At 45.2% G+C, this 27,936-nt stretch overlaps 1 protein-coding gene across 1 annotated transcript in view; it reads left to right on the forward strand.

Moving 5' to 3' along the window:
• Positions 1-26,731, forward strand: part of LOC120018901 (serine/threonine-protein phosphatase 5-like) — a 48,801-nt gene extending 22,070 nt beyond the window's left edge. Inside the window, exons 2-8 of the mRNA XM_038962120.1 lie at positions 5,926-6,167; positions 8,603-8,750; positions 8,997-9,118; positions 14,179-14,244; positions 14,377-14,475; positions 14,573-14,678; positions 26,568-26,731. Coding sequence (XP_038818048.1) covers positions 5,926-6,167; positions 8,603-8,750; positions 8,997-9,118; positions 14,179-14,244; positions 14,377-14,475; positions 14,573-14,678; positions 26,568-26,731 — 947 coding nt within the window. The remainder of the gene's footprint in view (positions 1-5,925; positions 6,168-8,602; positions 8,751-8,996; positions 9,119-14,178; positions 14,245-14,376; positions 14,476-14,572; positions 14,679-26,567) is intronic.
• Positions 26,732-27,936: the final 1,205 nt, after the last annotated feature.

The raw sequence follows: 27,936 nt of genomic DNA on the forward strand, positions 1-27,936 counted from the left end.
GCGCTCGTTAAATCATCGTTTGGCAAAGTAGGCTGTGATTCGATGAGAAATTAACAGGCACCGCATCGATTATATGCATTGCAGGACAAGCTAGATAACTACACATGGTTGATGATATTATTAGTTTAACTAGTGATTATGTTAAGATTGATTGTTTTTTTATAAGATAAGTTTAATGCTAGCTAGCAACTTACCTTGGCTTCTTGCTGCACTCGCGTAACAGGTAGTCAGCCTGCCACGCAGTCTCCTCATGGAGTGCAATGTAATCGGCCACAATCGGTGTCCAAAAATGCCGATTTATCGAATGTTATGAAAACTTGAAATCGGCCCTCATTAATCGGACATTCCTAATTTTTAATCGGTCGACCTCTAGTTGATTGTTAAGGACAATGAATTCCATTATCTTGGCGTTAATGGATTTCGCCTTTTGAGTTGTCTTGCTGAAATGTTCTTACTCTTTCAAATGACTGCTCGATTTGTTGACCGCTCGATCCACACAGCAGACATTGTGGGCTAGGTTAGGAATGCTGTGTTGCACGTGTAGCACAATTTTACGTGGCATCATTACGTCATGTACCTACGTTATTTAAACTCATCAAAAAAAAAAACGTCCTCTCACTGTCAACTGCGTTTATTTTCAGCAAACTTAACGTGTAAATATTTGTATGAACATAACAAGATTCAACAACTGAGACATAAACTGAACAAGTTCCACAGACGTGACTAACAGAAGTGGAATAATGTGTCCCTGAACAAAGGGGGGGTCAAAATCAAAAGTAAGTCAGTATCTGGTGTGGCCACCAGCTGCATTAACCTCTAACGAGTCACAAACCCGGATCCGGGATCCCCCCCATCAAAAAAGCTGACTAGCATAGCCTAGCCTAAAGCCACAGGGATATCATATAATAAAATGTTCATGAAATCACAAGTCCAAGACACCAAATGAAAGATACACATCTTGTGAATCCAGCCATCATTTCTGATTTTTAAAATGTTTTACAGGGAAGACACAATATGTATTTCTATTAGCTAACCACCATAGCAAAAGACACAACTTTTTTTTTCAACCATTTTTTCCCTGCATAGGTAGCTATCACAAATTCGACCAAATAAAGATATAAATAGTCACTAACCAAGAAACAACTTCATCAGATGACAGTCTAATAACATATTTATTGTATAGCATATGTTTTGTTCGAAAAATGTGCATATTTCAGGTATAAATCATAGTTTTACATTGCAGCCACCATCACAACTCTCACCAAAGCAACTAGAATAACTACAGAGAGCAACGTGAATTACCTAAATACTCATCATAAAACATTTATGAAAAATACACAGCGTACAGCAAATGAAAGACAAAGATCTTGTGAATCCAGCCAATATTTCAGATTCTTTAAGTGTTTTACAGCGAAAACACAATATAGCATTATATTAGCTTACTACAATAGCCAACCACACAGCAGCATTGATTCATGCACGTTAGCGATAGCGAATAAACCAGCAAAAGATATAAATTTTTTCACTAACCTTCTCAAAACTTCTTCAGATGACAGTCCTATAACATCATATTACACAATACATATTGTTTGTTCGAAAATGTGCATATTTAGCGGCACAAATCGTGGTTATACAATGAGAATAGTAGCCAAGCTGCCAACAAAATGTCGGGAGAAATCTTGGGAGAGGCACCTAATCTAATCAATAACTAATCATAAACTTGACTACAAAATACAGGTTGGACAGCAAATGAAAGATACATTAGTTCTTAATGCAACCGCTGTGTTAGATTTTTAAAATTAACGTTACTACGACATACAGCGTGCGCTAAAGCGAGACCGCACCGAAATTAATGGCGGAATAATAGTTTTACATTTTTCAACAGAACAACGAATTAACATCATAAATAGTTCTTACTTTTTGATGAGCTTCCATCAGAATCTTGTGCAAGTGGTCCTTTGTCCAGAATCATCGTTGCTCGGTTGTAGATTGTCATCTTCAACTTAGGAATTAGCAGCAAACATTAGCTATGTGGCCCAGACGTGTCCAACTCTTCATAACGCAGCACAAAGAAATATCCGAAAATCGTAATATACTGATATAAACTGATATAACTCGGTTTAAAATAACTACATTATGATGTCTTTAACACCTATATCGAATAAAATCAGAGCCGGATATATCTAAGGCCTATAACGAGAGCTTTTCAGAATGCCATCCTGAGGTCTGTCTTGCGCCATGACGAACGTTGAAAAGAGTGCACCCCACGTTCCAAGAGCCTTTATATGGCCTCAGATCTGCCTAGCAACCCCATTCCAATTCTCACTGCTTACTGACATCTAGGGGAAATCGTATGCAGTGCATGTCGACTCATAGATTACATGCAAATTAATAAACCGACCTCAGAACAGCCAGCAGATTTCAGATCTCACTCCCTCATAGGAAAATTGCTCCAACTCGAGTTCTGTTTTACTCACAGATATAATTCAAACGGTTTTAGAAACTAGAGAGTGTTTTCTATCCAATAGTAATAATAATATGCATATTGTACGAGCAAGAATTGAGTACGAGGCAGTTTAATTTGGGAACGAATTTTTACAAAGTGAAAACAGCGCCCCCATATTGACAAGAAGTTAAGTACTGCAGTGCATCTCCTCCTCATGGACGGCACCAGATTTGACAGTTCTTGCTGTGAGATGTTACCCCACTCTTCAACTAAGGCACCTGCAAGTTCCCGGACATTTCTGGGGGGAATGGCCCTAGCCCTCACCCTCCGATCCAACAGGTCCCAGATGTGCTCAATGGGATTGAGATCCGGGCTCTTTGCTGGCCATGGCAGAACACTGACATTCCTGTCTTGTAGGAAATTACGCACAAATCGAGCAGTATGGCTGGTGGCATTGTCATGCTGGAGGGGCATGTCAGGATGAGCCTGCAGGAAGGGTACCACATGAGGGAGGAGGATGTCTTCCCTTTAATGCACAGTGTTGAGATTGCCTGCAATGACAATAAGCTCAGTCCGATGATGCTGTGACACACCGCCCCAGACCATGACGGGCCCTCCACCTCCAAATCGATCCTGCTCCAGAGTACAGGCCTCGGTGTAACGCTCATTCCTTCAACGATAAATGCGAATCCAAACATCACCCCTGGTGAGACAAAACCGCTACTCGTCAGTGAAGAGCACTTTTTGACAGTCCTGTCTGGTCCAGCGACGGTGGGTTTGTGCCCATAGGCTACCTTGTTGCCGGTGATGTCTGGTGAGGACCTGCCTTACAACAGGCCTACAAGCCCTCAGTCCAGACTCTCTCAGCCTATGGCGGACAGTCTGAGCACTGATGGAGGGATTGTGCGTTCCTGGTGTAACTCGGGCAGTTGTTGTTGCCATCCTGTACCTGTCCCGCAGGTGTGGTGATTGGATGTGCAGGTGTTATTACACGTGGTCTGCCACTGCGAGAACGATGTAGCGCTGTCTTGGGCGTCTCACAGTACGGACATTGCAATTTATTGCCCTGGCCACATCTGCAGTCCTCATGCATCCTTGCAGCATGCCTAAGGCATGTTCACGCAGATGAGCAGGGACCCTGGGCATCTTTCTTTTGGTGTTTTTCAGAGTCAGTAGAAAGGCCTCTTTAGTGTCCTAAGTTTTCATAACTGTGACCTTAATTGCCTACCGTCTGTAAGCTGTTAGTCTTAACGACCGTTCCACAGGTGCATGTTCATTAATTGTTTGTTTCATTGAACAAGCATGGGAAACAGTGTTTAAACCATTTACAATGAAGATCTGTGAAGTTATTGGGATTTTTACAAATTATCTTTTGAAGGACAGGGTCCAGAAAAAAGGACGTTTGTGTTTTTGCTGAGTTTAACCTGTCTAGGACTGGGGTGCCGCTAGCGGCACTCCCCCCCCACCCCCACTGAAAAACCAGTGCCGCGAAATTCAAAAAAAAATATATTTTTTAAATATTTTACTTTCACACATTAAAGTCCAATACAGCTAATGAAAGACACAGATCTTGTGAATCCAGCCAACATGTCCGATTTTTAAAATGTTTTACAGGGAAGACACAATATGTAAAGATGTAAATCTATTAGCTAAAAACACATTAGCATAATCCACCATCTTTTATTTGTCCACCAACACCAGTAGCTATCACCAATTCGGCTAAACTAAGATATTTATAGCCCCTAACCAAGAAAAAAACTCATCAGATGACAGTCTGATAACATATTTATGGTATGGGATAGGTTTTGTTAGAAAAATGTGCATATTTCAGGTAGCTGGCATAGTTTACAATTGCACCCACCGTCACAAATGGACTAGAATAATTACAATGAGCAACGTGTTTACCTAACTACTAATCATCAAACATTTCGTAAAAATACACAGCATACACTAATCGAAAGACACAGATCCTGTGAATACAGACAATATTTCAGATTTTCTAAGTGTCTTACAGCGAAAACACAATAAATCGTTATATTAGCATACCACATATGCAAACGTTACCCCAGCATTGATTCTAGCCAAAGAGCGCGATAACGTCAACATCGCCAAAAGATATTAATTTTTTCACTAACCTTCTCAGAATTCTTCAGATGACACTCCTGTAACATCATATTACAACATACATATACAGTTTGTTCGAAAATGTGGATATTTAGCCACCAAAATCGTGGTTATACAATGAGAAAAGTAGCCGAGCTGGTCAGAAAATGCCGTGTGCCATATTAGACAGTGATCTAGTCGTATACATAAATACTCATAAACGTGACTAAAAAATATAGGGTGGACAGCGATTGATAGACAATTTAATTCTTAATACAATCGCGGAATTACATTTTTTAAATTATCCTTACTTTTCAATACAGTTTGCGCCAAGCGAAGCTACGTCAAAAAAGATGGCGTCCTAAGCCACTAACATTTTTCGACAGAAACACGATTTATCATAATAAATTGTTCCTACTTTGAGCTGTTCTTCCATCAGTATCTTGGGCAAAGGATCCTTTCTTGGGTCTAATCGTCTTTTGGTGGAAAGCTGTCCTCTTGCCATGTGGAAATGCCAACTGCGTTCGGCATGAACTGGAAGCGTGCCCAGAGATTCACAGCGTCTCAGAAATAAATGTCCCAAAATCGCACTAAACGGATATAAATTGCTATAAAAACGCTTTAAATTAACTACCTTATGATGTTTTTAACTCCTATAACGAGTAGAAACATGACCAGAGTAATATTACTCCCTACACTAATGCTTGGAACAAGTGCGGGTCGGTGGCCGCCACGCGCATGACGCAGCAAGAAAAGAGTTCCTAGCTACAGGTTTTTTTTATTTATAGTGCCTGTGATTGCGCAATCGACCCCATTCAAATCGTCATCACGTAAAGGCATCCAGGGGAAGACGTAAGCAGTGTCCGTATACTCATATGAATAACATTGGCCTTAAAACTGACTCCAGAACAGGGGCCAACATTTCTGAAATCTGACTCCATGTCAGGGAAATTGCTGTAGAATGACTTCTGTTCCACTTAGAGACAAAATTTCAACTCCTATAGAAACTATAGACTGTTTTCTATCCAATAATAATAATAATATGCATATTGTACGATCAAGAATTTTGTAGGAAGCCGTTTCAAAAATTACACGATTTCCATAAATAGTGACAACAGCACCCCCTAGCCTTAACAGGTTAAGCATGCATGTCAGCTTTGACATTGGTTTTTCACATCGGCGTTAAACTAGACATTGGGCCGATACCGATGTTGGCATTTTTAGCTAATTTCGCCCGATTTCCGATATGTTTACCGATATATCGTGCATCCCTACTTCCTACTGTGTGTATTTGTCTTACAGTGGTATACATTACAATGCAACCTTTGAACCCTTTTCTGGAGAAAGAGTATGAGAATAGTTGTGATGTTTTCTAGAGAGAGACTATGAGAATGCGATCAAATACTACACGGAGGCGTTGGAGCTCAACCCGTCCAGCGCCATCTACTTCTCCAACCGCAGCCTGGCGTACCTGCGGACAGAGTGCTATGGCTACGCTCTGGCCGACGCCACCAAGTGTCTGGAGATCGACCAGAACTACATCAAGGGTTACTACCGCCGAGCCACGTCCAACATGGCCCTGGGCAAGTTCAAGGCTGCACTCAAAGACTACGAGACGGTAAGACAGGACAGGGTTAGTCGAGACAGGAAAGTTAGTTAGACTCAGCAAGATGACAGGAGAGGAGGCTTAAAGGTACAGTCAGCAAGATGACATTATTGAGTATGTTTACCTGCACAGTAATCATGAGATATTAAACTGAATTATTAGGACATGTAAACACATTAATCAGAGTTATAGCAGTGTTTTGATCTGCATGTGCTATGACGAGCAGCGTACTGATATAGTATTTGAGAATTTATGTAATACTGTCATATTGTTTATTTGAGACTGACCTTTATGTAATACTGTCTATACGAGACTGACCTTTATGTAATACTGTCTGTATGAGACTGACCTTTATGTAATACTGTCTATACGAGACTGACCTTTATGTAATACTGTCTATACGAGACTGACCTTTATGTAATACTGTCTATATGAGACTAACCTTTATCTAATACTGTCATAGTGTTAATGAGACTAACCTTTATGTAATACTGCCATAGTGTTAATGAGACTGACCTTTATGTAATACTGTCTGTATGAGACTGACCTTTATGTAATACTGCCATAGTGTTAATGAGACTAACCTTTATGTAATACTGTCTGTATGAGACTGACCTTTATGTAATACTGCCATAGTGTTAATGAGACTGACCTTTATGTAATACTGCCATAGTGTTAATGAGACTGACCTTTATGTAATACTGTCTGTATGAGACTGACCTTTATGTAATACTGTCATAGTGTTAATGAGACTGACCTTTATGTAATACTGTCTATACGAGACTGACCTTTATGTAATACTGTCATAGTGTTAATGAGACTGACCTTTATGTAATACTGTCTGTATGAGACTGACCTTTATGTAATACTGTCATAGTGTTAATGAGACTGACCTTTATGTAATACTGTCTGTATGAGACTGACCTTTATGTAATACTGCCATAGTGTTAATGAGACTGACCTTTATGTAATACTGTCATAGTGTTAATGAGACTGACCTTTATGTAATACTGTCTATATGAGACTAACCTTTATGTAATACTGTCATAGTGTTAATGAGACTAACCTTTATGTAATACTGCCATAGTGTTAATGAGACTGACCTTTATGTAATACTGTCTGTATGAGACTAACCTTTATGTAATACTGTCATAGTGTTAATGAGACTGACCTTTATGTAATACTGTCATAGTGTTAATGAGACTGACCTTTATGTAATACTGTCTGTATGAGACTGACCTTTATGTAATACTGCCATAGTGTTAATGAGACTGACCTTTATGTAATACTGTCATAGTGTTAATGAGACTGACCTTTATGTAATACTGTCTGTATGAGACTGACCTTTATGTAATACTGTCTATATGAGACTAACCTTTATGTAATACTGTCTATATGAGACTAACCTTTATGTAATACTGCCATAGTGTTAATGAGACTAACCTTTATGTAATACTGTCTGTATGAGACTGACCTTTATGTAATACTGCCATAGTGTTAATGAGACTGACCTTTATGTAATACTGCCATAGTGTTAATGAGACTGACCTTTATGTAATACTGCCATAGTGTTAATGAGACTGACCTTTATGTAATACTGTCATAGTGTTAATGAGACTAACCTTTATGTAATACTGTCATAGTGTTAATGAGACTGACCTTTATGTAATACTGCCATAGTGTTAATGAGACTGACCTTTATGTAATACTGTCTGTATGAGACTGACCTTTATGTAATACTGCCATAGTGTTAATGAGACTGACCTTTATGTAATACTGCCATAGTGTTAATGAGACTAACCTTTATGTAATACTGTCTGTATGAGACTGACCTTTATGTAATACTACCATAGTGTTAATGAGACTAACCTTTATGTAATACTGTCTGTATGAGACTGACCTTTATGTAATACTGTCATAGTGTTAATGAGACTGACCTTTATGTAATACTGTTTTTACCCTTATTTTTACCAGGTAAGTTGACTGAGAACACATTTTCATTTATAGCAACGATGTGGGGAAGACTTACGGGGAGAGGGGCGAATGAATGAGCCAATTGTAAGCTGGGGATAATTAGGTGACGATGGTATGAGGGTCAGATTAGGAGTTTAGCCAGAACACCGGGGTTAACACCCCTACTCTTTGAAATGTGCCATGGGATCTTTAGTGATCAGAGTCAGGACACCTGTTTAATGTCCCACCCGAAAGATGGCACCCTGTGTAGGGTGTTTACAGGGCAATGTCCCCAATCGCTGCCCTGGGGCATTGGGATATTTTTTTAGACCAGAGGAATGGGTGCCTCCTACTGGCCCTCCAGCACCGCTTCCAGCAGCATCTGGTTTCCCATCCAGGACCAAGCCAGCAGTGGGATGCAAGGTGGTGTGCTGCTGTGTGAGACTGTAGTTCTGCTTCTCCCCCTGTGTGTTTGCCTGTTGTTGTGGGGTTAGGTAGTGCGCGTGCGACCTAACGATAAGGACGCTAAGATGAAGTACCAGGAGTGCAACAAGATCGTGAAACGGAAAGCCTTCGAGAGAGCCATTGCTAGCGACGAGATTAAGAGATCAGTCGTAGACTCCCTAGACATCGAAAACATGAGTGAGTGGTTTCTCATCATATTTTATGATTAATTACTTTTATAAAATATTTGTTGTCATAACTGAAACTATATTCAGCAGTCATCATTTTAATATCTATAAATAATGGGCTACTGCCTGTATACATGGTGCTTAATCGACCCTTCGAGGCTAAGTTACTGTAAAGCTCTTAGTGACAAATGTCGCTGTAAAATGGCCGATATACATTTGATGGTTTGGTTGGTTGATTGTTTGTGCCACCATGCAGTGATCGAGGACCAGTACACAGGACCGAAGCTGGAAGAAGGGAAGGTGACAATGAGGTTCATGAAAGAGATGATGGAGTGCTTCAAAGACCAGAAGAAACTGCATAGAAAGTGTGCTTATCAGGTACACATACATGACCTTCAGAAAGTATTCTCACCCCTTGACCTTTTTCCACATTTTGTTGTTACAGCCTGAATTTAAAATGGATTCAATGGAGATGTTGTGTCACTGACCTACACACAAGACCCCATAATGTCAAAGCGGAATTATGTTTTTAGAAATGTTTACAAATTAATAAAAAAATGAGAGTGATATACAGTTAAGATCACAGGACACCAGATAAGACAGCATTACGTCATTCACAAGTGATAGGCTAATATTGTCAGACTATTGTTAATTTTAATGTTGTCTTTACATTTGTTTAATAATATAGAATGCATTTGAATTCTTTTCAGAGACCTTCCCTTTTTCCACATTTTGTTACGTTACAGCCGTATTCTAAAATGTATTAAATAAATGTTTTTCCTCATCAATCTACACACAATACCCCATAATGACAAGGCGAAAACATTTTTTAAAAGTGTTTGCAAATTTAAATACCTTAATTACAGAATTATTCAGACTCTTTTGGTATGAGACTTGAGCTCAGGTGCTTCCTGTTTCCATTGATCATCCTTGAGATGTTTCTACAACTTGATTGGAGTCCACCTGTGGTAAATTCAATTGATTGGACAGGATTTGGAAATGCACACGCCTGTCTATGTAAGGTCCCACAGTTGATGGTGCATGTCAGAGCAAAAACCAAGCCATGAGGTCGAAGGAATTGTCCGTAGAGCTTCGAGACAGGTTTGTGTCAAGGCACAGATCAGGGGAAGGGTGTTAAGTTCATGTTTTAAGTATCCCTATATTTCTGTTATTACGGGGCTATCACTCTGTCAAGAGTGCGCCTGCGCAGGGAGTCTAGTTGTTGATGGACCTAGCCTTGAGTGTAATGGCTATCTTGTAGTGTGTTCATACGGTGTAGTAAACTTTGTTAAACTGGAACCTTGTCGTTGTGTCATTTCGAGTTAACATTAGTAGCAGAGGATGTCTAATAACTACAATGTGCCACCTCGCTTCGACTAGAAGAGGTCGTACAAAAGTTGGAAAAATTAACTTGGAATCTGGACATGGGTTACTAATCTGGATGCGAAAAAGCAAGCACTTGCGGTTGTATTATCGCTCGAGGGAAGAGCGAGAGATACAGCACTGGAAATATCCGTTGAGGATTTGAACAAGGATGGCGGTATGGTGAATTTGATCAGAGCACTGGATTCTGTATTTCTTAAAGGAGAGAAAGACCGTGCCTACGAGGCATATTCAAACTTTGACAATGTTATGAGAGATATTTCGGTTGCAATGACGGACTACATCATTGATTTCGAACAGAGGTACAATAGGATCCGCAAATACGACATGGTTCTCCCGGATGCAGTGTTAGCTTTCAAGTTGCTAGACACTGCCTGTCTAGATGGTAGGGAGAAACAGTTGGCTTTGACTGCTTGTACTGTGCTGACTTTTGCATCAATGAAGTCGGCACTAAAAATAATTTTGGGTGAAAAGACGTCTGTCGCGCCAATAACAGATTGAATGCAAGTGAGTGACACAGCATATTACACTGAGCAGCAGAGAAAAGGCGCCAACAAGTCACGTTCTCAAGACAACCAGAACAGGGTGCCATTTCCCGGCACACTGGACAAATATGGAAGGAGATCAAAATGTGCTATTTGTCAAAGCACTTACCCTAGAGAGGTTAACCCAATGGTATGTGGGACGGTAGCGTCTCACCTCGCCAACAGCCAGTGAAATTGCAAGGCGCCAAATTCAAAACAACAGAAATCTCATAATTAAAATTCCTCAAACATACGAGTATCTTATATCATTTTAAAGGTAATCTTGTTGTTAATCCCACCACAGTGTCCGATTTCAAAAAGGCTTTACAGCAAAAGCACCACAAACGATTATGTTAGGTCACCGCCAAATCACAAAACACAGCCATTTTTCCAGCCAAAGAGTGGAGTCACAAAAAGCAGAAATAGAGATAAAATTAATCACTAGCCTTTGATGAAATTCATCAGATGACACTCATAGGACTTCATGTTACACAATACATATATGTTTTGTTCGATAAAGTTCATATGTATGTCCAAAAACCACAGTTTACATTGGCGCCATGTTCAGAAATGCCTCCAAAACATCCGGAGAAATTGCAGAGCCACATCAAATAACAGAAATACTCATCATAAACTTTGATTAAAGATACACTTGTTCTTAATGCAACCGCTGTGTCAGATTTCAAAAAAGCTTTACGGCAAAGCACAATATTCAATAATCTGAGTACAGCGTTCAGCCACCATAGCAATCCATACAGTTACCTGCCAAATTGTGGAGTCAACAAAAGTCAGAAAGAGCATTATAAATCTTCACTTACCTTTGCTGATCTTCGTTGGAATGCACTCCCAGGACTCCCACTTCCACAAGAAATGTTTGTTTTGTTCGATTACGTCCATATTTATGTCCAAATACCTCCGTTTTGTTAGCGCGTTTAGTTCACTATTCCAAAGGCACAATGCGCGAGCGCAAATTCCAGACAAAGTCAAAAGAGTTCCATTACAGTTTGTAGAAACATGTCAAACGATGTTTACAATCAATCCTTAGGGTCTTTTTATAATAAATCTTAAATAATATTCCAACCGGACAACAATTCATTACAGAGGAAAAAGAAGGAACGGTGTGACCGCGCAGTTAACAACTCATTGGCCACAGCTTAGTCCACTTGTTGAAACAGCTCTTATTCGACCCCCTTCCACAATAGAAGCCTCAAACAACTTTCTAAAGACTGTTGACATCTGCTGGAAGCCTTGGGAAGTGCAACCTGGCCCCATAGACACAGCATATTGGATAGGCAATCACTTAAATGAAGCTACAAACATCAGATTTCCCACTTCCTGGTTGGATTTGTCTCAGGTTTTCGCCTGCCATATGAGTTCTGTTATACTCACAGACATTATTTTAACAGTTTTGGAAACTTTAGAGTTTTCTATCCAAATCTACTAATTATATGCATATCCTAGGATCTGGGCCTGAGTAGCAGGCAGTTTAATCTGGGCACGCTTTTCATCCGGATGTGAAAATACTACCTCCTACCCCAAAGAAGTTAGACTGTCCTCATAAAAATTAACAAGTTAAAATAACAGAGGAAAATGTAAACACAGAGATAGAGCAGTGTAACATTACACTGTTTTCAAATGAATCTGCTTCTGATACTGAGATTTTTATAGTTGAATCCTTAGGATCTGCTGTGATTGATACTGCATGTACACGGACAGTGTGTGGGGCAAAATGGCTTGATAGCTATGTCAGTGTACAAAATATGATTGACACACCAAGCAACAGAGCTTTCAAATTTGGAGATGGGAGAATTGTCCATTCTACCAAGAGTTAAGATACCAGCAAAAATTGGTCAGACTAAGTGTCACATTGAAACAGAGGTGGTCCCTGCAGATATCCACTTACTATTAAGCAAAGCTTCCCTCAAGAAGGCAGGGGCTGTACTAGACATAAAAAATGACAAGGCAGTGATGTTTAAACAACCAGTGACTCTTGAACTTACTACCTCAGGCCACTATTGTGTAAACATTTTAGACAAAGACATCACACAGAGTCCATGCAAAAATGAGATTCTGACTGACACAGAGCACATGGAGATTCTGACAGTCACACATGAACACAAAAGGAAAAACACAAAGTATTAAAGCTTCACAAACAGTTTGGACATGCTACAGTTGACAGACTTCAGAAATTACTCAGCAGTTCAGGGAATAATGATGATGAGAGAGTTAAACTGGAACCTTGTCGTTGTGTCATTTCGAGTTAACAAGGGTACCAAAACATTTCTGCAGGATTGAAGGTCCCCAAGAACACAGTGGCCTACATAATTCTTAAATGGATGAAGTTTGGAACCACCAAATACTCTTCCTAGAGCTGGCCGCCCGTCCTAACTGAGCAATCGAGGGAGAAGGACTTTGTTCAGAGAGGTGACCAAGGACCCGCTGGTCACTTTGACAGAGCTCTAGAGATGGTTGTCCTTCTGGAAGGTTCTCCCATCTCTGCAGCACTCCACCAATCAGTCCTTATGGTAGAGTGGCCAGATGGAAGCCACTCCTCAGTGAAAGGCACGACAACCCACTTGGAGTTTTCCAAAAGGCACCTAAAGGACTCTCAGATCATGAGAAACAAGATTCTCTGGTCTGTTGAAACCAAGATTGAACTCTTTAGCCTGAATGCCAAGCGTCGCTTCTGGAGGAAACCTGACACTATCTATACGGTGAAGCATGGTGGTGGCAGCATCATGCTGTGGGGATGTTTTTCAGCGGCAGGGACGTGAAGACTAGTCAGGATCGAGGGAAAGATGAACAGAGCAAAGTACGGAGAGATCCTTGATGAAAACCTGCTCCATACTGCTCTGGACCTCAGACTGGGGCCAAGGTTCACCTTCCAACAGGACAATGACCCTAAGCACACAGCCATGAGAAAGCAGGATTGGCTTCGGGAAAGTCTCTGAATGGCCCAGCCAGAGCCCGGACTTGAACCCGATCGAACGTCTCTGGAGAGACCTGAAAATAGCTGTGCAGCAACACTCCCCTTCCAACCTGACAGAGCTTAAGAGGATCTGCAGAGAATGGGAAGAACTCCCCAAATACATGTGCCAAGTTTGTAGCATCATAACCAAGAAGACTCAAGGCTGTAATCGCTGCCAAAGGTGGTTCAACAAAGTACTGAATAAAGGGTCTGAATATTTATTAAAATGTGATATTTCTGCAGTTTTCTTTTTGTATACATTTTCTAAAATTCCTAAACTGTTTTTGCTTTGTCTTTATGGGGTATTGTGTGTAGACTGAGGCCGATTGTGCGCCGCCTCATGGGTCTCCCGGTGACAGCTGGCTGTGACACAGTCTGGGATCAAACCCGGGTCTGTAGTGACACCTCAAGCACCGTCGATGCAGTGCTTTAGACCACTGCGCCACTCGGGAGGCCCCTAGTTTACTAAACTTACGCATTGCCCTAAACCTTATGAAATATAAACCCTTATATAAAACATGTAGTCCTGTATTTGTGTTAACTAATAAAATGTATCCTTTCAGATTCTGATCCAAGTCAAAGAACTCTTATCCAAACTACCCAGTCTAATTGAGATCACATTAAAAGAGGTGAGACATCCATGATGTATGTTGACTTCCTGGTATTGCTCTTCCTGTCCTCCCAATTGTCAAGATGTTTATCCCCTTCAGCAGATGAACTGTCCCTGTGCCTAAACCTGTCCTCTGTTTTCTCCCCAACAGACAGAGAAGATAACCATTTGTGGCGACACACATGGACAGTTCTACGATCTTCTAAACATCTTTGAGCTGAACGGCTTACCCTCTGAGACCAACCCCTATGTATCCTGTTCAGTCACAGCCACAGTGACATGTGCAGTAAAACTGTGTGTTAGTATTCATTGAAATGTACATTATAACACTTAACAATAGAACACAGCTATTTAATGGAGACTTTGTGGACCGTGGTTCGTTCTCCCTAGAGGTCATCCTGACTCTGTTTGGCTTCAAGCTGCTGCTCCCTGACTCCTTCTACCTCCTCAGAGGTCAGTATGCTGCTCCCTGACTCCTTCTACCTCCTCAGAGGTCAGTATGCTGCTCCCTGACTCCTTCTACCTCCTCAGAGGTCAGTATGCTGCTCCCTGACTCCTTCTACCTCCTCAGAGGTCAGTATGCTGCTCCCTGACTCCTTCTACCTCCTCAGAGGTCAGTATTTGGATTATTGGTATTCATTAGAATCCCCATTTAGCCGCTGCCAAAGCATCAGCTACTCTACCAGGGGTCCACATGAAACATGACATCATACATAGTACAGAACACTATTACCGGTAGTCAAGGACTGAAATACATTTAAAATGTCACACAGCCTACATGTCAGTATATACACAATATCTAGGTCTAATACATGGTACAGTGTAAATTACAATACAATATACACTACCGTTCGAAAATTTGGGTTCACTTGTTTTTGAAAGACAAGTAAATTCGACTGGCAGCTTCATTAAATAGTACCCACAAAACACCAGTCTCAACGTCAACAGTGAAGAGGCGACTCCGGGATGCTGGCCTTCTAGGCAGAGTTGCAAAGAAAAAGCCATATCTCAGACTGGCCAATAAAAAGAAAAGATTAAGATGGGCAAAAGAACACAGACACTGGACAGAGGAACTCTGCCTAGAAGGCCAGCATTGGACAGAAGGTTTCTGATTTTTGCGATGTTACATACATGGAAAAAAGCTGTCCTTGAAGTAGACTTGATATGTTCGTCTAAAGAGAGATCAGGGTCCAGGGTAACGCCGAGGTCCATCGTTTTATTTGAGACGACTGTACAACCATCAAAATTAATTGTCAGATCCAACAGAAGATATCTTTGTTTTTTGGGACGTAGATCTAGCATCTCTGTTTTGTCCAAGTTTAAAAGTAAAACATTTACCGCCATCCACTTATGTCTGAAACACAGGCTTCCAGGGAGGGCAATTTTGGGGCTTCACCATGTTTCATTGAAATGTACAGCTGTGTATCGTCCGCATAGCAGTGAAAGTTAACATTATGTTTCCGAATGACATCACTAAGAGGTAAATTATATAGTGAAAACAATAGTGGTCCTAAAACGAAACCTTGAGGAACACCGAAATTTACTGTTGATTTGTCAGAGGATCCTCAGAGGCAAGCATCTTTTTTTTCTTTTTTTTTACCATTATTTAACCAGGTAGGCCAGTTGAGAACAAGTTCTCCTTTACAACTGTGACCTTCCGATAGATAAGATCTAAACCAGGCCAGATCTTGTCCGTGTAGACCAATTTGGGTTTCCAATATCTCCAAAAGAATGTGGTGATCGATGGTATCAAAAGCAGCACTAAGGTCTAGGAGCACAAGGACAGATGCAGAGCTTTGATCTGATGCCATTAAAAGGTAATTTACCACCTTCACGAGTGCAGTCTCAGTGCTATGATGGGGTCTAAAACCAGACTGAAGTGTTTTGTATACATTGTTTGTCTTCAGGAAGGCAGTGAGTTTCTGCGCAACAGCTTTTTCAGAAAGAAGTTCAGAGGAATGGGAGATTCGATATAGGCCGAAGCGGATTTATTATTTTTAAAATATTTTCTGTGTCAAGGTTTGGCTTTTGAGTGAGGCTTTATTAACCCCGTTCCGCTAGCGGAACCCCTCGCCAACAGCCAATGAAATTGCAGGGCGCCAAATACAAATCAACAGAAATCTCATAAATCTAATTTCTCAAACATACAAGTATTAGGCACCATTTTAAAGATACAATTCTCGTTAATCCAGCCACAGTGTCTGATTTCAAAAATGCTTTACAGCGAAAGCTCCACAAACGATTGTTAGGTCACCAAGTCACAGAAAAACCCACCAAAGAGGAGTCACAAAAAGCACAAATAGAGATAAAATTAATCACTAACCTTTGATCTTCATCAGATGACACTCATAGGACTTCATGTTACACAATACATGTATGTTTTGTTCGATAATGTCCATTTATGTCCAAATAGCTTCTTTTGTTAGGGCGTTTGGTAAACAAATCCAAAAGCGCGTTCAGGTCCAGTCGGACGAAAAGTTCAAAAAGTTATATTACAGGTCGAAGAAACTCGTCAAACTAAGTATAGAATCAATCTTTAGGATGTTTTTATCATCAATGTTCAATAATGTTCCAACCGGAGAATTCCATTGTCTGTAGAAAAGCAATGGAACGAGAGATACCTCATGTGAAATGCGCGTGACTGAGAACGAGGCTGCTGCCAGACCCCTTAGTCAAACAGCTCTCATCCGGCCCCCCTTCACGGTAGAAGCCTGAAACAACGTTCTAAAGACGGTTGACATCTAGTGGAAGCCGTAGGAAGTGCAACATAACCCATATCCCACTGTGAATTTGATAGGGGCTGAGTTCAAAAACTACAAACCTCAGATTTCCCACTTCCTGTATGGATTTTCTCTCAGGTTTTTGCCTGCCATATGAGTTCTGTTATACACAGACATCATTCAAACAGTTTTAGAAACTTCAGTGTTTTCTATCCAATAATAATATTAATAATAATAATATGCATATATTAGCATCTGGGACTGAGTAGGAGGCAGTTCACTCTGGGCACGCTATTCATCCAAAAGTGAAAATGCTGCCCCCTATCCCAAATAAGTTAATGCCACTTTTATTGAGTTTGGTACACATCTGGTGGATAGGGAGCTGTTTATTATGTTCAACATAGGAGGGCCAAGCACAGGAAGCAGCTTTTTCAGTAGTTTAGTTGGAATAGGGTCCAGTATGCAGTTTAGAGGCATGACTATTTTCATCAAGAGATGTAGTATTAAAAAACGTATGTCTCCCCAGCCTATTGCTAGGTACCCATTCTAAAACAGACTGGAGCTCTATGTTAAGTGTCTGTTGTTTATTTGACTGTTGCAGCCAACGTGTATACTGTTGAGTCGTCAGCGTACATAAACACACAGGCTTTATTTAAGGTCAGTGGAAGGTCGTTAATAAAAATAGAAAACAATAACGGCCCTAACCAGCTGCCCTGCGGTACACCGCACTCAACAGAATTTCCATGAGAGAGGTTTCCATTAAAGAAAACCCCCAGTGTTCTATTAGATGAGTAACTCGCAATCCATAACACCTAAAAAAAAAAATCAACAATAGCTTATGATCAATGACCTCAAACGGCACTGAAGTCTAACAGAACAGCTCCCCAATCTTCTATACATCTCTTTCAGCCAATCATCAGTCATTTGTGTCAGTGGAGTGCCCTTCCCTATAAGCATGCTGAAAGTGTTATTATTTTGTTTTCTGTAAAATAACTTTTTTTATTTGATCAAACACAATTATTTCCAAAAGTTTGCTAAGCAATTGTAACAGGCTGATTGGTTGGCTATTTGAACCATTTAAAGGGTGCTCCTCCCTGATTCCTTCTACCTCCTCAGTGGTCAGTATGCTGCTCCCTGACTCCTTCTACCTCCTCAGTGGTCAGTATGCTCCTCCCTGACTCCTCCTACCTCCTCAGTGGTCAGTATGCTGCTCTCTGACTCCTCCTCCTCCTCAGTGGTCAGTATGCTGCTCCCTGACTCCTTCTACTTCCTCCTCAGTGGTCAGTATGCTGCTCCCTGACTCCTTCTACCTCAGTGGTCAGTATGCTGCCCTCTGACTCCTTCTACCTCCTCCTCAGTGGTCAGTATGCTGCTCCCTGACTCCTTCTACCTCCTCAGTGGTCAGTATGCTGCTCCCTGACTCCTTCTACCTCCTCAGTGGTCAGTATGCTGCTCCCTGACTCCTCCTACCTCCTCAGTGGTCAGTATGCTGCTCCCTGACTCCTTCTACCTCCTCAGCGGTCAGTAGGCTGCTCCCTGACTGCTTCTACCTCCTCCTCCTCAGTGGTCAGTATGCTGCTCCCTGACTCCTTCTACCTCCTCCTCAGTGGTCAGTATGCTGCTCCCTGACTCCTTCTACCTCAGTGGTCAGTATGCTGCTCCCTGACTCCTTCTGCCTCCTCAGTGGTCAGTATGCTGCTCCCTGACTCCTTCTGCCTCCTCAGTGGTCAGTATGCTGCTCCCTGACTCCTTCTGCCTCCTCAGTGGTCAGTATGCTGCTCCCTGACTCCTTCTACCTCCTCAGTGGTCAGTATGCTGCTCCCTGACTCCTTCTACCTCCTCAGTGGTCAGTATGCTGCTCCCTGACTCCTTCTACCTCAGTGGTCAGTATGCTGCTCCCTGACTCCTTCTACCTCCTCAGTGGTCAGTATGCTGCTCCCTGACTCGTCCTACCTCCTCAGTGGTCAGTATGCTGCTCCCTGACTCCTCCTACCTCCTCAGTGGTCAGTAGGCTGCTCCCTGACTCCTTCTACCTCCTCCTCCTCAGTGGTCAGTATGCTGCTCCCTGACTCCTTCTACCTCCTCCTCCTCAGTGGTCAGTATGCTGCTCCCTGACTCCTCCTACCTCCTCAGTGGTCAGTAGGCTGCTCCCTGACTGCTTCTACCTCCTCCTCCTCAGTGGTCAGTATGCTGCTCCCTGACTCCTTCTACCTCCTCCTCCTCAGTGGTCAGTATGCTGCTCCCTGACTCCTACCTCCTCAGTGGTCAGTATGCTGCTCCCTGACTCCTTCTACCTCCTCAGTGGTCAGTATGCTGCTCCCTGACTCCTTCTACCTCCTCAGTGGTCAGTATGCTTCTCCCTGATTCCTTCTACCTCCTCAGTGGTCAGTATGCTGCTCCCTGACTCCTTCTACCTCCTCAGTGGTCAGTATGCTGCTCCCTGACTCCTTCTACCTCCTCAGTGGTCAGTATGCTGCTCCCTGACTCCTTCTACCCCCTCAGTGGTCAGTATGCTGCTCCCTGACTCCTTCTACCTCAGTGGTCAGTATGCTGCTCCCTGACTCCTTCTACCTCCTCAGTGGTCAGTATGCTGCTCCCTGATTCCTTCTACCTCCTCAGTGGTCAGTATGCTGCTCCCTGATTCCTTCTACCTCCTCAGTGGTCAGTATGCTGCTCCCTGACTCCTTCTACCTCCTCAGTGGTCAGTATGCTGCTCCCTGACTCCTTCTACCTCCTCAGTGGTCAGTATGCTGCTCCCTGACTCCTTCTACCTCCTCAGTGGTCAGTATGCTGCTCCCTGACTCCTTCTACCTCCTCAGTGGTCAGTATGCTGCTCCCTGACTCCTTCTACCTCCTCAGTGGTCAGTATGCTGCTCCCTGACTCCTTCTACCTCCTCAGTGGTCAGTATGCTGCTCCCTGACTCCTTCTACCTCCTCCTCAGTGGTCAGTATGCTGCTCCCTGACTCCTTCTACCTCCTCAGTGGTCAGTATGCTGCTCCCTGACTCCTTCTACCTCCTCCTCAGTGGTCAGTATGCTGCTCCCTGACTCCTTCTACCTCCTCCTCAGTGGTCAGTATGCTGCTCCCTGACTCCTTCTGCCTCCTCAGTGGTCAGTATGCTGCTCCCTGACTCCTTCTACCTCCTCAGTGGTCAGTATGCTGCTCCCTGACTCCTTCTGCCTCCTCCTCAGTGGTCAGTATGCTGCTCCCTGACTCCTTCTACCTCCTCAGTGGTCAGTATGCTGCTCCCTGACTCCTTCTACCTCAGTGGTCAGTATGCTGCTCCCTGACTCCTTCTACCTCCTCAGTGGTCAGTATGCTGCTCCCTGACTCGTCCTACCTCCTCAGTGGTCAGTATGCTGCTCCCTGACTCCTCCTACCTCCTCAGTGGTCAGTAGGCTGCTCCCTGACTCCTTCTACCTCCTCCTCCTCAGTGGTCAGTATGCTGCTCCCTGACTCCTTCTACCTCCTCCTCCTCAGTGGTCAGTATGCTGCTCCCTGACTCCTCCTACCTCCTCAGTGGTCAGTAGGCTGCTCCCTGACTGCTTCTACCTCCTCCTCCTCAGTGGTCAGTATGCTGCTCCCTGACTCCTTCTACCTCCTCCTCAGTGGTCAGTATGCTGCTCCCTGACTCCTACCTCCTCAGTGGTCAGTATGCTGCTCCCTGACTCCTTCTACCTCCTCAGTGGTCAGTATGCTGCTCCCTGACTCCTTCTACCTCCTCAGTGGTCAGTATGCTTCTCCCTGATTCCTTCTACCTCCTCAGTGGTCAGTATGCTGCTCCCTGATTCCTTCTACCTCCTCAGTGGTCAGTATGCTGCTCCCTGACTCCTTCTACCTCCTCAGTGGTCAGTATGCTGCCTCCTGACTCCTTCTACCTCCTCAGTGGTCAGTATGCTGCTCCCTGACTCCTTCTACCTCCTCAGTGGTCAGTATGCTGCTCCCTGACTCCTTCTACCCCCTCAGTGGTCAGTATGCTGCTCCCTGACTCCTTCTACCTCCTCAGTGGTCAGTATGCTGCTCCCTGACTCCTTCTACCTCCTCAGTGGTCAGTATGCTGCTCCCTGATTCCTTCTACCTCCTCAGTGGTCAGTATGCTGCTCCCTGATTCCTTCTACCTCCTCAGTGGTCAGTATGCTGCTCCCTGATTCCTTCTACCTCCTCAGTGGTCAGTATGCTGCTCCCTGATTCCTTCTACCTCCTCAGTGGTCAGTATGCTGCTCCCTGACTCCTTCTACCTCCTCAGTGGTCAGTATGCTGCTCCCTGACTCCTTCTACCTCCTCAGTGGTCAGTATGCTGCTCCCTGACTCCTTCTACCTCCTCAGTGGTCAGTATGCTGCTCCCTGACTCCTTCTACCTCCTCAGTGGTCAGTATGCTGCTCCCTGACTCCTTCTACCTCCTCAGTGGTCAGTATGCTGCTCCCTGACTCCTTCTACCTCCTCCTCAGTGGTCAGTATGCTGCTCCCTGACTCCTTCTACCTCCTCCTCAGTGGTCAGTATGCTGCTCCCTGACTCCTTCTACCTCCTCCTCAGTGGTCAGTATGCTGCTCCCTGACTCCTTCTACCTCCTCCTCAGTGGTCAGTATGCTGCTCCCTGACTCCTTCTACCTCCTCCTCAGTGGTCAGTATGCTGCTCCCTGACTCCTTCTACCTCCTCCTCAGTGGTCAGTATGCTGCTCCCTGACTCCTTCTACCTCCTCCTCAGTGGTCAGTATGCTGCTCCCTGACTCCTTCTACCTCCTCAGTGGTCAGTATGCTGCTCCCTGACTCCTTCTACCTCCTCAGTGGTCAGTATGCTGCTCCCTGACTCCTTCTACCTCCTCAGTGGTCAGTATGCTGCTCCCTGACTCCTTCTACCTCCTCAGTGGTCAGTATGCTGCTCCCTGACTCCTTCTACCTCTTCAGTGGTCAGTATGCTGCTCCCTGACTCCTTCTACCTCCTCAGTGGGCAGTATGCTGCTCCCTGACTCCTTCTACCTCCTCAGCGGTCAGTATGCTGCTCCCTGACTCCTTCTACCTCCTCCTCAGTGGTCAGTATGCTCCTCCCTGACTCCTTCTATCTCCTCCTCAGTGGTCAGTATGCTTCTCCCTGACTCCTTCTACCTCCTCAGTGGTCAGTATGCTGCTCCCTGACTCCTTCTACCTCCTCAGTGGTCAGTATTCTGCTCCCTGACTCCTTCTACCTCCTCAGTGGTCAGTATGCTGCTCCCTGACTCCTTCTACCTCCTCAGTGGTCAGTATGCTGCTCCCTGACTCCTTCTACCTCCTCAGTGGTCAGTATGCTGCTCCCTGACTCCTTCTACCTCCTCAGTGGTCAGTATGCTGCTCCCTGACTCCTTCTACCTCCTCAGTGGTCAGTATGCTGCTCCCTGACTCCTTCTACCTCCTCAGTGGTCAGTATGCTGCTCCCTAACTCCTTCTACCTCCTCAGTGGTCAGTATGCTGCTCCCTGACTCCTTCTACCTCCTCAGTGGTCAGTAGGCTGCTCCCTGACTCCTTCTACCTCCTCATTGGTCAGTATGCTGCTCCCTGACTCCTTCTACCTCCTCAGTGGTCAGTATGCTGCTCCCTGACTCCTTCTACCTCCTCAGTGGTCAGTAGGCTGCTCCCTGACTCCTTCTACCTCCTCAGTGGTCAGTATGCTGCTCCCTGACTCCTCCTACCTCCTCAGTGGTCAGTATGCTGCTCCCTGACTCCTTCTACCTCCTACCTCAGTGGTCAGTATGCTGCTCCCTGACTCCTCCTACCTCAGTGGTCAGTATGCTGCTCCATGACTCCTTCTACCTCAGTGGTCAGTATGCTGCTCCCTGACTCCTCCTACCTCCTCAGTGGTCAGTATGCTGCTCCCTGACTCCTTCTACCTCCTCAGTGGTCAGTATGCTGCTCCCTGACTCCTCCTACCTCCTCAGTGGTCAGTATGCTGCTCCCTGACTCCTCCTCCTCCTCAGTGGTCAGTATGCTGCTCCCTGACTCCTTCTACCTCCTCAGTGGTCAGTATGCTGCTCCCTGACTCCTTCTACCTCCTCAGTGGTCAGTATGCTGCTCCCTGACTCCTTCTACCTCCTCAGTGGTCAGTATGCTGCTCCCTGACTCCTTCTACCTCAGTGGTCAGTATGCTGCTCCCTGACTCCTTCTACCTCCTCAGTGGTCAGTATGCTGCTCCCTGACTCCTTCTACCTCCTCAGTGGTCAGTATGCTGCTCCCTGACTCCTTCTACCTCCTCAGTGGTCAGTATGCTGCTCCCTGACTCCTTCTACCTCCTCAGTGGTCAGTATGCTGCTCCCTGACTCCTTCTACCTCCTCAGTGGTCAGTATGCTGCTCCCTGACTCCTTCTACCTCCTCAGTGGTCAGTATGCTGCTCCCTGACTCCTTCTGCCTCCTCCTCCTCAGTGGTCAGTAGGCTGCTCCCTGACTCCTTCTGCCTCCTCCTCCTCAGTGGTCAGTAGGCTGCTCCCTGACTCCTTCTGCCTCCTCCTCCTCAGTGGTCAGTAGGCTGCTCCCTGACTCCTTCTACCTCCTCAGTGGTCAGTATGCTGCTCCCTGACTCCTTCTGCCTCCTCCTCCTCAGTGGTCAGTAGGCTGCTCCCTGACTCCTTCTGCCTCCTCCTCCTCAGTGGTCAGTAGGCTGCTCCCTGACTCCTTCTGCCTCCTCAGTGGTCAGTAGGCTGCTCCCTGACTCCTTCTACCTCCTCAGTGGTCAGTATGCTGCTCCCTGACTCCTTCTGCCTCCTCCTCCTCAGTGGTCAGTAGGCTGCTCCCTGACTCCTTCTGCCTCCTCCTCCTCAGTGGTCAGTAGGCTGCTCCCTGACTCCTTCTGCCTCCTCCTCCTCAGTGGTCAGTAGGCTGCTCCCTGACTCCTTCTACCTCCTCCTCCTCAGTGGTGAGTATGCTGCTCCCTGACTCCTTCTACCTCCTCCTCCTCAGTGGTCAGTAGGCTGCTCCCTGACTCCTTCTACCTCCTCCTCCTCAGTGGTCAGTAGGCTGCTCCCTGACTCCTTCTGCCTCCTCCTCCTCAGTGGTCAGTAAGCTGCTCCCTGACTCCTTCTACCTCCTCAGTGGTCAGTGTGCTGCTCCCTGACTCCTTCTGCCTCCTCCTCCTCAGTGGTCAGTAGGCTGCTCCCTGACTCCTTCTACCTCCTCAGTGGTCAGTATGCTGCTCCCTGACTCCTTCTGCCTCCTCCTCCTCAGTGGTCAGTAGGCTGCTCCCTGACTCCTTCTGCCTCCTCCTCCTCAGTGGTCAGTAGGCTGCTCCCTGACTCCTTCTGCCTCCTCCTCCTCAGTGGTCAGTAGGCTGCTCCCTGACTCCTTCTGCCTCCTCCTCCTCAGTGGTCAGTAGGCTGCTCCCTGACTCCTTCTGCCTCCTCCTCCTCAGTGGTCAGTATGCTGCTCCCTGACTCCTTCTGCCTCCTCCTCCTCAGTGGTCAGTAGGCTGCTCCCTGACTCCTTCTGCCTCCTCCTCCTCAGTGGTCAGTAGGCTGCTCCCTGACTCCTTCTACCTCCTCAGTGGTCAGTAGGCTGCTCCCTGACTCCTTCTGCCTCCTCCTCCTCAGTGGTCAGTATGCTGCTCCCTGACTCCTTCTGCCTCCTCCTCCTCAGTGGTCAGTAGGCTGCTCCCTGACTCCTTCTACCTCCTCAGTGGTCAGTATGCTGCTCCCTGACTCCTTCTGCCTCCTCCTCCTCAGTGGTCAGTAGGCTGCTCCCTGACTCCTTCTACCTCCTCAGTGGTCAGTATGCTGCTCCCTGACTCCTTCTGCCTCCTCCTCCTCAGTGGTCAGTAGGCTGCTCCCTGACTCCTTCTGCCTCCTCCTCCTCAGTGGTCAGTAGGCTGCTCCCTGACTCCTTCTGCCTCCTCCTCCTCAGTGGTCAGTAGGCTGCTCCCTGACTCCTTCTACCTCCTCCTCCTCAGTGGTCAGTATGCTGCTCCCTGACTCCTTCTACCTCCTCCTCCTCAGTGGTCAGTAGGCTGCTCCCTGACTCCTTCTGCCTCCTCCTCCTCAGTGGTCAGTAGGCTGCTCCCTGACTCCTTCTACCTCCTCAGTGGTCAGTGTGCTGCTCCCTGACTCCTTCTGCCTCCTCCTCCTCAGTGGTCAGTATGCTGCTCCCTGACTCCTTCTGCCTCCTCCTCCTCAGTGGTCAGTAGGCTGCTCCCTGACTCCTTCTACCTCCTCAGTGGTCAGTATGCTGCTCCCTGACTCCTTCTGCCTCCTCCTCCTCAGTGGTCAGTAGGCTGCTCCCTGACTCCTTCTGCCTCCTCCTCCTCAGTGGTCAGTAGGCTGCTCCCTGACTCCTTCTGCCTCCTCCTCCTCAGTGGTCAGTAGGCTGCTCCCTGACTCCTTCTGCCTCCTCCTCCTCAGTGGTCAGTAGGCTGCTCCCTGACTCCTTCTGCCTCCTCCTCCTCAGTGGTCAGTAGGCTGCTCCCTGACTCCTTCTGCCTCCTCCTCCTCAGTGGTCAGTAGGCTGCTCCCTGACTCCTTCTGCCTCCTCCTCCTCAGTGGTCAGTAGGCTGCTCCCTGACTCCTTCTGCCTCCTCCTCCTCAGTGGTCAGTAGGCTGCTCCCTGACTCCTTCTACCTCCTCAGTGGTCAGTAGGCTGCTCCCTGCCTCCTTCTGCCTCCTCCTCCTCAGTGGTCAGTATGCTGCTCCCTGACTCCTTCTGCCTCCTCCTCCTCAGTGGTCAGTAGGCTGCTCCCTGACTCCTTCTACCTCCTCAGTGGTCAGTATGCTGCTCCCTGACTCCTTCTGCCTCCTCCTCCTCAGTGGTCAGTAGGCTGCTCCCTGACTCCTTCTGCCTCCTCCTCCTCAGTGGTCAGTAGGCTGCTCCCTGACTCCTATTCCCATGTGTAATTGACCCTTCCCTAAGCCCCGCCCCCCTTGGTTACTGTTGCAACCTTGTTCAACATTTTCCCAGGAAGCCCAATTCCCCTTTCAAACCACTGGAGAAAACCCCTCACAATGATCTCAAATGGTGTTTTTAATGCACAATGAAATGAAACCCAGATTACCTCTTGCCAATCAGGAGGCTCTTGGGTATGTTAGGGTTAGGGTGGTGGACTGTCATTACACTTGCTTCACAGGAACCTGGTCAAATTAAGTTTGTAGTGTGGCTAGCCACTGGATGGCTCACTGCAGTCAAACTGCTAACTCATTTTGGAGCTTCTCTTAAATTGTTTGTGCATGTCGACAGCAGATGAAAGTTATATTCCTAATAAAGCCAATTTAGCTCGCTAACATGCATTTGGAGAAAAACGAGTTATATTAACTATGACTAGCTAGCTACTAGCACTGGCATTGTTTTCAATGAGAACTAACTGACCAGCTAGCTAACAAACAATTCAACCGTTATAACACTTCAACAGGCTATGTATTTTATGTATCTAAATATATGCACTGTTCAATTATTTAGCCAAATTTTAAACAATTTATTTTGGGATAAACTATGTTTTTGCCCTCCTGGGCTTCCAAGGGTTTGAAATGTGAGCTTGTCTGAGGTGTCGGACTCGACGACAGTTGGTATCCATCAGAGCATTGACATTTTTAATTTTGCCCCAAATTCTGGTGTGGGGCTTAGAGAAGGGTAAATTGTGTTGGTAACTAATGTCCATATGTCCCTGTGTAACTAGGTAACCACGAGACTGACAACATGAACCAGATGTATGGTTTTGAGGGGGAGGTGAAGGCCAAGTATACCGCTCAGATGTTCACGCTCTTCAGTGAGGTCTTCCAGTGGCTGCCTCTAGCCCAGTGCATCAACGGCAAAGTCCTGGTAGGTAACCCTGACCTGTGACCCCTAATCTCTAGCCCAGTGCATCAACGGCAAAGTCCTGGTAGGTAACCCTGACCTGTGACCCCTAATCTCTAGCCCAGTGCATCAATGGCAAAGTCCTGGTAGGTAACCCTGACCTGTGACCCCTAATCTCTAGCCCAGTGCATCAATGGCAAAGTCCTGGTAGGTGATGCTGCGTTCATAACCAAGTGGGAAGGTCGTAAATACGAGTTGGTACATTCACGTTTTGAACTGGGAAATAGGTTTGGGCCATATAACGATATCGGATATCGAAGATGATTGTCCGACATCGTGATGTGACAGACGGTGTATAGCGTATTTCAACTTGTCTGGCACCGCGCATTAAAGAGCTGGCCAGGCAGCCCACAGCAGGGCCATGTCAAGTGGCTTATTCCTTTGCTATAGCCTGCATAACCTATTTTAATAAATATGGCATAAATCTTTTACAGAATTCAGGAGAACTTAGTAGGCGGAGCTAAAATGTTCACTAAAGCTGAGCAAAATGCCCAGAAGTCTTAGGTTTTTCTATTATGATGTCGGATGATCTCAGACATATACACCTTTTGTTTAGCTGATGTGTAATTATTTTAAACGCTACATTTTGTATTTTCTCTCCATTTGATATGAGTTAAGTTTTTATGCATGCCGGCAAACAATTGATCTAATAGACTTTTGGGCTCTTTAGTCGAAGTTGTTTTTGAATTGAATAACATAAAAACATGATAGGCCTAAGGTAATAATGAGGGGTAGAACAAACAACAGCAAGATAGAAAATCTAACGAGTAGTTTGAACAAACCTCACAGTTCATCATGCATCCCTCCTCCTTGCCGTTGCGAACCAAACGGCCAAAAGCCAAATCATGCTAATTTTAAATGGCCTATCAAAAGCTTTAAGACAAGTTAAAGGTATTGTCCTAAAGTTGCACTTTTCAAATAGGAACAATTCTGAAAGGGCAGTCTTTTGGCCAATTGTGCGCCGCCCTATGGGACTCCCAATCACGGGCGGATGTGATACAGCCTGGATTCGAACCTGGGACTGTAGTGACGCCTCTTGCACTGAGATGCAGTGCCTTAGACCGCTGCGCCACTCGGGAGCCCGGGGATATACTATCAAACATGGCTTGTGATTGTTTGCTCTTTTACCATTTGTTAATTCATTAATTTCACCTTTATTTAACCAGGTAGGCCAGTTGAGAACATGTTCT

This window comes from Salvelinus namaycush, chromosome 23 (assembly GCF_016432855.1).
Source record: "Salvelinus namaycush isolate Seneca chromosome 23, SaNama_1.0, whole genome shotgun sequence".
Classification (NCBI taxonomy): Eukaryota; Metazoa; Chordata; class Actinopteri; order Salmoniformes; family Salmonidae; genus Salvelinus; species Salvelinus namaycush.